Source organism: Narcine bancroftii, chromosome 13, assembly GCF_036971445.1.
Source record: "Narcine bancroftii isolate sNarBan1 chromosome 13, sNarBan1.hap1, whole genome shotgun sequence".
NCBI classification, from domain to species: Eukaryota; Metazoa; Chordata; class Chondrichthyes; order Torpediniformes; family Narcinidae; genus Narcine; species Narcine bancroftii.
In genome coordinates this window covers 88,666,779-88,678,508 of record NC_091481.1, presented here as the reverse complement: position 1 = coordinate 88,678,508, position 11,730 = coordinate 88,666,779, and the positions used below count along the sequence as shown (strand labels likewise).

General features: G+C 38.1%; 1 protein-coding gene across 1 annotated transcript in view; it reads left to right on the top strand.

Annotated features, from left to right (window-relative positions):
- The window catches only part of LOC138748446 (heterogeneous nuclear ribonucleoprotein U-like protein 1), a 66,778-nt gene extending 55,256 nt beyond the window's left edge, over nucleotides 1-11,522 (top strand). The window contains exons 13-15 of the mRNA XM_069908690.1: nucleotides 310-440; nucleotides 9,374-9,619; nucleotides 10,613-11,522. Of these exons, the coding sequence (XP_069764791.1) occupies nucleotides 310-440; nucleotides 9,374-9,619; nucleotides 10,613-10,726 (491 nt within the window). The 3' untranslated portion in view covers nucleotides 10,727-11,522. The remainder of the gene's footprint in view (nucleotides 1-309; nucleotides 441-9,373; nucleotides 9,620-10,612) is intronic.
- Nucleotides 11,523-11,730: the final 208 nt, after the last annotated feature.

The following is an 11,730-nucleotide window of genomic DNA, read 5'->3' as shown; positions in this document are numbered from 1 at the left end:
AACCAAATCCTTCAGGTTTGAAGCATTCTTGTGAAGGGTCATGGAAAGTTTGAACTGTATCCCTCCAAAATATTCAGTGTAGCCGGGAGGTCATTTGAAAACTTTGAAAGTGAGACAGACATTTTTGACGTGGAAACACGGCAAGTGGTTGAAGTCAGGTTACGGGTATCACTAAACACCAGAATTGGCTCGTGTAATGGAGCCGCTTCCTCCTGGGTGCATCGTAACACTGGTTGGGTAGCCTTTTACCTGTTGTAAAGAGTATTTGCTTGTCATGATTAAAATTTGCTTGTCTCTTTTTAAACGTAGGCTTCAGCCGTGGAGGTAACCCACCTAACCGCTGGCCCAACAACAACAGCCGCAGTAACTACAATCGCACCCAAAACTACAACATTCCACGTCCTCCCACCTACAACAAGACCACCTACAATCAGAGCCTGGTAAACACTGTCAAGTTGTAACATGGTCAGTAATGTGGGAGCAGGAGTCCTTTGCATTGGTTATTGAGGGTGGAGGAAAGGGCTGTCAGTTTGCAGAGTTTCTCTCACCAGCATTCCACAGGAAGAACGAGTTATGTGAAACATAAAATCAGAAATTACATGAATTCTCAGCAGATCATTCTGCATCTGTGGATAAAAGCAGCAGGGTCTCAATAAAATAAATGTTACAAAAGAGATAGCGATGAGCAAACTAATGGGACTGAAAGCTGACAAATCCCATGGTCCTGATGGGATATATCCCAGGGTACTGAAGGAAATGGCATGAGTTGTAGTCAATGCATTGGTAGTCATTTCTCTGGATTCTATGCAGGTCCCGGCAGACTGGAAGGCAGCAAATGTCACGCCACCTTTTAAGAAGGGATGTAGGCAGAAGATGGGTAACTATCGGCCAGTTAGCTTAACGTCTGTAGTCAGGAAATGACTCAGCATGGATCCAGAAAGGGCAGGTCTTGTTTGACAAACTTGCTGGAGTCCTTTGAGGCTATAATGGGTGCAGTAGATAAGGGGAACAGGCTGATGTATATCTGGATTTCAAGAAGGCGTTTGATAACATGCTGCACAAGAGACTTATCAATAAGATATAGATGAATGGAGTAGGGGAAGTATTTTTTTTTTATTTTATTTTTTTAATTTTTTATTTTTCACACCATAAATCACAATAGCCATGATATACACTTTTTCTTTTCCACACATTTACAGTGACTTTTTCTCCCTCCCCCCTCCCTCCTCCCAAGCCACCCCCCCATCCCCCCCCCCTCTCATCCATTTTAGTTATACAATCTAGGTTGCATTAATTCAGTTAGACAATGTTGTCATTCAACAAAAATACACCAGAAATTCTACTGAGTCCATTCTTTTCTTTTCTTCTCCTTCCATCAACTTAGGTAATGTTTGTTCCCGGTAGGTTTTCGCTATTGTATTTAATGTAAGGCTCCCATACTTGTTCGAATATTTCAATATTATTTCTTAAACTATATGTTATTTTTTCTAATGGAATACATTTATTCATTTCTATATACCATTGTTGTATTTTCAAATTATCTTCCAATTTCCAGGTTGACATAATACATTTTTTTGCTACAGCTAGGGCTATCTTAACAAATCTTTTTTGTGCATCCTCCAAGTCAATTCCAAATTCTTTATTTTTTATGTTACTTAGGAGAAAGATCTCTGGATTCTTTGGTATATTGTTTTCTGTTATTTTATTTAATATCTGATTGAGATCATCCCAAAATTTTTCTACTCTCTCACATGTCCAGATTGCATGAATTGTTGTTCCCCTTTCTTTTTTACATCGAAAACATCTATCAGATACTGTTGGGTCCCATTTATTTAACTTTTGCGGTGTAATGTATAGTCTGTGTAACCAATTATATTGTATCATACGCAGCCTCGTATTTATTGTATTTCTCATCGTTCCAGAGCATAACTTCTCCCATGTTTCCTTTTTTATCTTTATATTTAAATCTTGTTCCCATTTTTGTTTAGTTTTACCATTTGTTTCCTCATTTTCCTTTTCTTGCAGTTTAATATACATATTTTTTATAAATCTTTTGATTAACATTGTATCTGTAATCACATATTCAAGGTTACTTCCCTCTGGTAAACTCAAGTTGCTTCCTAATTTATCTTTCAAGTAGGATCTCAGTTGGTAATATGCCAGCGCTGTATCTCCCGTTATATTGTACTTATCTCTCATTTGTTCAAAGGATAAGAATCTACTTCCTGAAAAACAACTTTCTATTCTTTTAATCCCTTTTTTTTCCCATTTTCTAAAGGCAAGGTTGTCTATTGTAAAAGGGAGTAGCTTATTTTGCGTCAATATTAGTTTTGGTATTTGGTAATTTATTTTATTTCTTTCTACATGAATCTTCTTCCATATATTGAGGAGATGGTGTAATACTGGAGAAGTTCTATGTTGTACCAATTTTTCGTCCCATTTATATAATATGTGTTCAGGTATCTTTTCCCCTATTTTATCTAATTCTAGTCTCGTCCAGTCTGGTTTTTCCCTTGTTTGATAAAAATCTGATAGGTACCTTAATTGTGCGGCTCTATAATAATTTTTGAAGTTTGGCAATTGTAAGCCTCCTTGTTTATACCATTCTGTTAATTTGTCTAGTGCTATCCTCGGTTTCCCCCCTCTCCATAAAAATCTCCTTATTATTTTCTTTAACTCTTTGAAGAATTTTTCTGTCAGTTGTATTGGCAATGCCTGAAATAAGTATAGTATCCTTGGAAAAATGTTCATTTTAATACAGTTTATCCTTCCTATCAGTGTTAGTGGTAGCTCTTTCCAATGCTCTAAATCGTCCTGTAATTTTTTCATTAGTGGATTGTAATTGAGTTTATATAATTGGCCTAGATTTTTGTTTATTTGCACACCTAGGTATCTTATTGCCTGCGTTTGCCATCTGAATGGGGATTCCTCCTTAAATTTTGAGAAATCCGCGTTATTCATAGGCATTGCTTCACTTTTATTTACGTTTATCTTGTATCCCGACACTTCTCCATATTCCTTCAATTTCTTATATAGTTCTTTTATTGATAGTTCTGGTTCTGTTAAGTACACTATCACATCATCCGCAAACAGACTGATTTTATATTCCCTGTCTTTTATTTTTATTCCTTTTATATTATTATCTCTTCTTATCGATTCTGCTAGTGGTTCTATAGCTAGCGCAAACAATAATGGTGATAGTGGGCATCCCTGCCGCGTTGACCTGCTTAAGTTAAATTGCTTTGATACATGTCCATTTACTGTCACTTTCGCTAACGGTCCCTTATATAATGCTTTAATCCAATTAATATACTTCTCCGGTAAACTGAATTTTTGCAATACTTTGAACAAGTAATTCCATTCTACTCTGTCGAAGGCCTTCTCTGCGTCTAAAGCAACTGCTACTGCCGGTGCTTTATTTCCTTCTACTGCATGAATTAAGTTAATAAATTTACAAATATTGTCTGTTGTGCGTCTTTTTTTGATAAATCCAGTTTGGTCTAAATTTACCATTTTCGGTACCTGTTCTGCTAATCTGTTCGCTAATAGTTTAGCTATTATCTTATAATCTGTGTTTAGCAAAGATATTGGTCTATATGACGCTGGTGAGAGTGGATCTTTCCCTTGTTTTAGTATCACTGTAATTATTGCTGTTTTACATGAATCTGGTAAGTTTTGTGTCTCATCAATCTGGTTGATTACATCCAGGAGGGGCGGTATTATTAGGTCTTTAAATGTTTTGTAGAATTCTATTGGGAGTCCATCCTCTCCTGGTGTCTTATTATTTGGTAAATTTTTTATTATCTCTTGTATTTCTACTGTTCCAAATGGTTCTGTTAATTTATTTTGTTCCTCTATTTGTAGTTTTGGTAGTTCAATTTTAGTCAAAAATTCATCTATTTTCCCTTCTTTCCCTTCGTTTTCGGTTCGGTATAATTGTTCATAGAATTCTCTGAAGTTTTCCTTAATTTCTTTTGGATTATATGTAATTTGTTTGTCTTTTTTCCTTGTTGCCAATACCATTTTCTTAGTTTGCTCTGTCTTAAGCTGCCATGCTAGGATTTTGTGTGTTTTTTCCCCTAGTTCATAATATTTCTGTTTTGTCTTCATTATATTCTTCTCCACCTTATATGTTTGTAATGTTTCATATTTTATTTTTTTATCCGCCAATTCTCTTCTTTTGGTTGTATCTTCCTTTATTGCTAATTTTTTTTCTATGTTTATTATTTCCCTTTCCAACTGCTCTGTTTCCTGATTATAGTCCTTCTTCATCTTGGTTGCATAACTTATTATTTGCCCTCTAATGAATGCTTTCATTGCGTCCCATAGTATAAACTTATCTTCCACTGATTCCGTATTTACTTCAAAGTACATTTTTAATTGTTTTTCAATAAATTCTCTAAAATCCTGTCTTTTAAGTAGCATGGGGTTTAATCTCCATCTATACATTCTTGGAGGGATGTCTTCTAGCTCTATTGCCAATAACAGGGGTGAGTGGTCCGATAATAGTCTAGCTTTATATTCCGTTTTCCTAACTCTCCCTTGAATGTGGGCTGATAACAGGAATAGGTCTATCCTTGAGTATGTTTTATGTCTAGTCGAGTAGTATGAGTATTCCTTTTCTTTTGGGTTTTGTTTCCTCCATATGTCCACAAGTTTCATTTCTTGCATTGATTTAATTATAAATTTGGTTACTTTGTTCTTCCTGTTAATTTTTTTCCCCGTTTTATCCATATTTGGATCCAAATTCAGATTGAAATCCCCTCCTATTAGTATGTTCCCTTGCGTATTAGCTACCTTCAAAAAGATATCTTGCATAAACTTTTGATCTTCTTCGTTAGGTGAATATATATTAAGTAGATTCCAAAGCTCTGAATATATCTGACATTTTATCATAACATATCTCCCTGCTGGATCTATTATTTCCTCTTCTATTTTAAATGGCACATTTTTGCTAATTAATATAGCCACTCCTCTTGCTTTTGAATTATACGATGCTGCTGTTACATGTCCTACCCAATCTCTCTTTAATTTCTTGTGCTCCAATTCAGTTAAATGTGTTTCTTGGACAAATGCTATATCTATTTTTTCCTTTTTCAGTAAATTTAGTAGTTTCTTCCTTTTAATTTGGTTATGTATTCCATTAATATTTAGAGTCATATAGTTCAGCGTAGCCATTTTATATTTTGTTTATCTTCTCTTTCCGTTTTTCCATCATTACCTTTCCTCCTTTTCCATTTCTGTTTTCTTATTTTCAACTCTTTACCAGACAACATTCCTACAACATCCAACATTTTCCTTATTCTCCTATTTCTATCTTCTTTATCCCCAATCTCCCCTTCCCCTCCTGAGTTGCCCTTTATCCCTTGTCGGACAACCACATCTCCCCTCTCCATTTGGATTTGCGAATCCACTCGCAAGCGTCAACTGATTTTGCAGTGACCGCTCTTTTCCCCCCACCCAGCCCCCCCCAGAAAAGATTTCGTTTTTTATATGTCACAAAGGTCACTCTTTTAGTTCCCTCCTTATTCTCTCTATTCCATTACCTTCCCTTATTAATTCTTGTCTATACTCTCTATGTTTTCCTCTAATTACAGATACTTTCACATATGCCCATTGTCTCTATTCACTCTTATACCTCTTTACCCGCATACATATCAATCGTGGTCATTTTTACCCTCCTTACCCGTCTTCATCCCTCAGTCTATTTTTGTCTTTACCCACATACATATCAATCGTGATAATTTTTGCTCTCATTACCCGTCTTCATCCCTCAGTCTATTTTTGTAATTGTTCTGCAAATTTTCGTGCTTCTTCTGGATCCGAGAATAGTCTGTTTTGTTGTCCTGGAATAAATATTTTCAATACCGCAGGATGCTTCAGTGTAAATTTATATCCTTTCTTCCATAAAATCGCTTTTGCTGCATTGAACTCTTTTCTCTTCTTTAGGAGTTCAAAGCTTATATCTGGATAAATGAAGATTTTTTTGCCCTTTATACTCCAGTGGTTTGTTGCCCTCTCTTACTTTTTCCATTGTCTTCTCCAGTACCTTTTCTCTTGTAGTATATCTTAGGAATTTTACTACAATAGATCTTGGTTTTTGTTGTGGTTGTGGTTTAGGGGCCAATGCTCTATGTGCCCTTTCTATTTCCATTTCTTGCTGTAGTTCTGGACATCCTAGGGCCTTCGGGATCCATTCTTTTATAAACTCCCTCATATTCTTGCCTTCTACATCTTCCTTAAGGCCCACTATCTTTATGTTATTTCTTCTGTTATAATTTTCCATTATATCTATTTTTTGGGCTAGTAATTCTTGTGTCTCTTTAGTTTTTTTATTAGATTCCTCCAATTTCTTTTTTAAGTCTTCTACCTCCATTTCTGCTGCTATTGCCTGTTCTTCCATCTTGTCCATTTTTTTCCCCATTTCTGTTAAGGTCATATCCATTTTATTTATTTTCTTTTCTGTGTTGTTTATTCTTCTTCTTAAATCATTGAATTCCTGTGTTTGCCATTCTTTAAATGACTCCATGTATCCTCTAACAAGAGCAAGTACCTCCTTTACCTTGCCTATCTTTTCTTCTTCTATTTCCCTGTACTCTTCCTCTTCCTCTTCTTCTTCCTCTAGGTTGACCATCTGTTGTTTCTTTGCTGCCCTTTCCTCCTCTTCTTTCTTGTTTCTATTGTCTTCTGTGGTCTCTTCTTGCTGCAGGTGTTCTGCAGCTGTCGTTGCCGGCTGTGGAGATCGACTCCCCAGCTGGTCCCCCCTCCCGTCGGTGTGTTTTTTTTCATGCGCGGTTGCGCACTTTTACTCGGCTCTGTGAGCCATTGATGTAGTTCTTTTTCCACCGACCTGAGGTAGCGGGCTCCTCTCTCCACAGCGGGCCTCTTCGGACAGGTAAGGCCTTCACCTTTTTCCTCCGTTGTCTTCTCTTCCTCTCTTCTTTCCGTTGATTTTGATTTTTCTCCTTTTGTCTCCATCTTCTTTCCACCTTTATATTCACTTTTCTTTAACTTGTATTTCTGTGCCTTTGTATTTTCTCTTGTTTTTCCCGACTTTTCTGGAGAGGGCTGGAGTTCACCGTCCGGCCACTACTCCATCACGTGACTCCTCTAGGGGAAGTATATTGATGTGGATTGAGGATTGGTTAACAGAGGCAGAGAGTCGGGAGAAATGGGTGTTTTTCTGATAGGCAGACAGTGTGAAGTGGGGTGCCGCAGGGGTCAGTGCTGGGCCTTCAGCTGTTCATCATTTATACTGATGATTTGGAAGAGGGGAGAGTGTCATGTAGCCAAGTTTGCGGTTGATACTAAATTGAGAGAAAAAGCAAATTGTACAGAGGATGTGGAGAGGCTGCAGAAGGATATAGTTACGTTAGGTGAGGGGGCAAAGGTCTGGCAGATGGAGTATAACATTAGTAACTGCAAAGTCATCCACTTTGGTAGGAAAAATAGCTGGTGCATGAATAGCAAAAAGTTAGATTTCAGGTACAATAGGTTATTAAGAAAGCAAATGGAATGTTGGCCTTCATTGCTAGAGAAACTGATTCTAAGAGCAGGGAGGTCATGCTGCAACTATACAAGGAACTGGTGAGGCCGCACCTGGAGTATTGTGCAGATTTCTGGTCTCCATACTTGGGGAAGGATATACTGGCCTTGAAGGCCGTCCAGAGAAGGTTCACCAGGTTGATCCTGGAGATGAGAGGGTTGACCTACAAGGAGGGATTAAATTGTCTGGGATTATACTCACTTGAATTCAGAAGAATTAGAGGAGATCTAATAGAAACATATAAAATTATGAAAGGGATAGGTCAGATAGAGGCAGGAAAATAGTTTTCACTGGTAGGTGAGAACAGAACTATGGGACATTGCCTCAAGATTCAGGGGAGTAGATTTAAGATGGAGATGAGGAAAAACTTTTCCCAGAGAGTCGTTAATCTGGAATTCTCTGCCCAGGGAAGCGGTTGATGTGACTTCATTAAACATATTTAAGGTTCAGCTGGATAAATTTTTACATAATAAAGGAATTAAGGGACATGGGGAGGAAAGGCAGGTAGCTGGACTTGAGTCGGTGATCAGACCAGCCATGATCTTATTGAATGGTGGAGCAGGCTCAACGGCTGGATGGCCAACTCCTGCTCCTAATGTACTTATTACCTCTGCTCCTCCCCTGGATTCTGCCTGGCCGGCTGAGTATTTCCAGCAGCGTTACTTGGATTTCTGTCAGTTTTTATTTGATTTTTTTTTCACGACGGGGCATTGTATATGAACATAAAATTTAGAAGTGGATAGATAAGATAGAGGCAGGAAACATGGTTGTCAAGGATCAAAATCAAGACAGAATTTACCCTTTGGTTAGATCAAGGGATGGTTCATTCAATCTCATTTATTTATATTCAGTAGTATATCTGATTATATCATGAAAAAGAGAGATGGTTATTACTAGATTGAAAGAATTTGATGTTTTAAAGAAATATTGTTAAATAAATAATTATGGAGAGGTTTTGATTTAATTATGTTTGACTTGTGTTATACAGTATTTATGATATGACCTGTGGTGTATTCTTAGAAGATTTTAGAAGACTATGTTAAACTCAGTAAAAATATCTTTAAAAGAAAAGATAGAGGAAGGAAAGTTGCTTAAGATAAGATCTAGAGGACCTAACTCTAATTTTCAAAGAATCTAATTTGGACAATGAGGAGGAACTTCTTTTCCCAGAGAGAATTCTCTGCCCAAGGAAGCAGTTGATGTCATTTAGGCTTGTTTTAGGGTAATGGAGAAAAGGCTGGTAGAGAGAGCAGAGTCCACTGCCACATCAGGTATGATCTTATTGAATGGGGGAAGCAGGCACGATGGGACGAATGGCCATCTCCTGCTTGTATTTTTGGTGTTCTTATTTTACGAAGTTCTTTGTTTCCACGAGTGAATGTGATATGTCACCGATTGGCTTTTTTTCTTGTAGGTGCAGCTGGATCACCTCTCGCCCAGTTGTGACGAGGTGAACATTTTCAGTAGTGTGCTGGATAGGTTATCTAGTACATTCACCAAGCACCACTTCTTCATTGCTTCATGGATAAGTTGCCCCAGGCCATGTTCTACCTGCGTGAGGCTTGAACCCACAGCTCAGGCAGTGGTTTTTAAACTTTTTCTTTCCACTCACATACCTCCTTAAGTAATCCCTTACTAATCACAGAGCACCACTGGCAGATGGATTACTTAAGATGGTATGTGAGTGGAAAGAAAAAGTTTGAAAACCACTGCCTGAGCTGAAGGTCTCTCATTTACCCATTCAGCATTGAAATAGTTATGTACTCATGGTTAAAGTGAAGCAGTTAAATCCTGCAACAAACTTGGCTTGTTTTGTTTCTACTTCAGCCAACACCAGCTGCGCCAACGATAACACCGACTCCAGCACCAGCCCCGACACCACCAGCACCTGCTCCCGCACCACCGGCGCCAGCAACGTACGGGCAGAGTTATGGTCAGGGCTACAGTCAACCCTATAATCCCAATTACACCTATGGCAACTACAGCAACTATGGGACCTACAACCAAGGATACACTCAACCCCAGACTGCAACACCAGCTTACAGCCAGCAATATCCTAACCAGTACCAGCAGGTGAGTTCCTGCAGTTGCCTCCAGGTCCACGACGAGGTACTGAATGTGTTTCCTGATAATTGGCAAATTTAATACAAGACTACTTGAAACTAGAGCATGGCAAGCAGAAGTACCGTGGGGTACATAGTTCCTGACGGTGGCAACTCCAGTGGATGAGATGGTGAAGGAATTTTGCATGCCCACCTTCATTGGGCAGAGTTTCGAGTACTAAAGTTGGGGACCTTGTGATCCAGTTGTGTCAGATGTTGGATGAGAGCATATTCAAATGCAGTTGGGTCAGGAAGGACTGCAATAAATCAGAAAGGGTGCAGATGATATTTACCAGGATGTTGCTGTGGTTGGAGGGCATCTGTAATAGGGAGAGGTTAGAGAAACTGGGTCTTTATTTCTAGAATGTAGGAGGCTAGGGGGTGACCTTGAGAAACTTTATACAATCAAGAGGAGGTTTGATAAAGTGAATGCTCACCATCTTTTTCCCAGAAAGATGACCCTCTAAGTAGAGGGCATAGGTTTAAGGCGAGAGGGGAAAGACTTGAGAGGGACATGAGGGGTACCTTTTTTTTACTGAGAGGGTGGTCCGTATCTTGAACAAGCTGTCAGAGGAAGCTGCAGAAATGGGCAGGATTTTAACATTAAAAGAAATTTGTGGAGGTGTGTTGTTAAGCACAGGCTAAATGCAGGCAAATAAGACAAACCCAGAATGTCAGCACAGATGAGTTGGGCAGAAGGGCCTATTCTGTATAACTGACTCTAGCTAGGCTGCAAAGGTTATTGAAGTGACAGTGTACAACCTGTTTTTTTGCTGCTGTGTTCTTGGATTAGGCAGCATTCAAATGGAACTTGGTGCATATTGTGGATCATTTGCAATCTCTTGGAAATATAGTCCTTAACTAATTGAATGCTCACTTTAAATTTGTTTTAAAAGATGTTTTTCATTCACTCAAATGTATGAAATCTCTGCAAATCTAACATTGCCCATGTTTCCTTCTTCAGTATGCTCAGCAGTGGAGCCAGTATTACCAGAACCAGAATCAGTGGAATCAATACTACGGGAGCTACAATTACGGGAATTACTCAGGAGGATCGCAGGGCTCTGGAACACAGTAAAACCAATACTGAAGCTATTATCCAAACCATTTTTTAAAGAGAAAAATGCAGAATAATTCTCTGAGCAGTCAGTTGTACAAAGATTTACAAGCTCTGGATGTGTGACACATCTTTAATTTTCTGGCCTTTGATTGTGTCCATATAGTAGTTAGTGATTGTAAGATTGAAGAAGATGCAAAAGGAAGAATTAAACAATTGAAGATTCTTGAGAAGTTTAATGTAATGATGTCTTTTTAGATTTTTATGTAACTTTTTACTGTCAGTAAGCTATTTTGTCAAGATAACTAATGACAAAACTTCAAAAACAATTGGGTGACACTTTGAACATGTTAATGTTTTTATATAAAGTATAAGGTTCATTTCTTTGCTTGTGCTTTTCTGTTGAGTCTGTTTGAAACTGCTTTTGTATCTGGGATAAAGTTAAGATTTAACAACTTAAAAAGCTTTTGGTGTTATTGCTCTCAATTATGTCTTACAAGGATTTGTGTTTGCGTCATATATAATTAAGGGCCCAAGGAATATTTTTGATCGTAGCATTGGATTTTAGTATTGTATTGACATGAAGTGACAAGGAATGCTCAGAACTATATTTCAATACGCATCAGCTCCAGAAATTGTAAATAGACAGGAAATCTTAAGACAAAGCAAACACTCCAGCTTGTGCAAACAAAACACGTCAGAATATTTTTCAGGCAGCCGATTACTTTCCCATCAGTTCGGCCAATGAACTGAAAAACTGTCTTCCATCTCGAGAGGCTGACAACATACTGTCAATAAAAGCAAACCTGTCTTTCTCTCTGTTTTGGGTGTTTTTTAACCTTGCTTGCTTGACATAACTTTTTTACACAAATGTGTGAGAGATATCAATCAGGTTATTTCCAGATGAGGGCAAAGACTGATTTAGCTTGTCTGCTTGTCTTCCTGTGTGTCTGTGCAGGTAACAGAGCCTGTAACCAGCCTTCCAATCTGATGTACACTGCTGCAGTTGATTCAATTTAATTGCT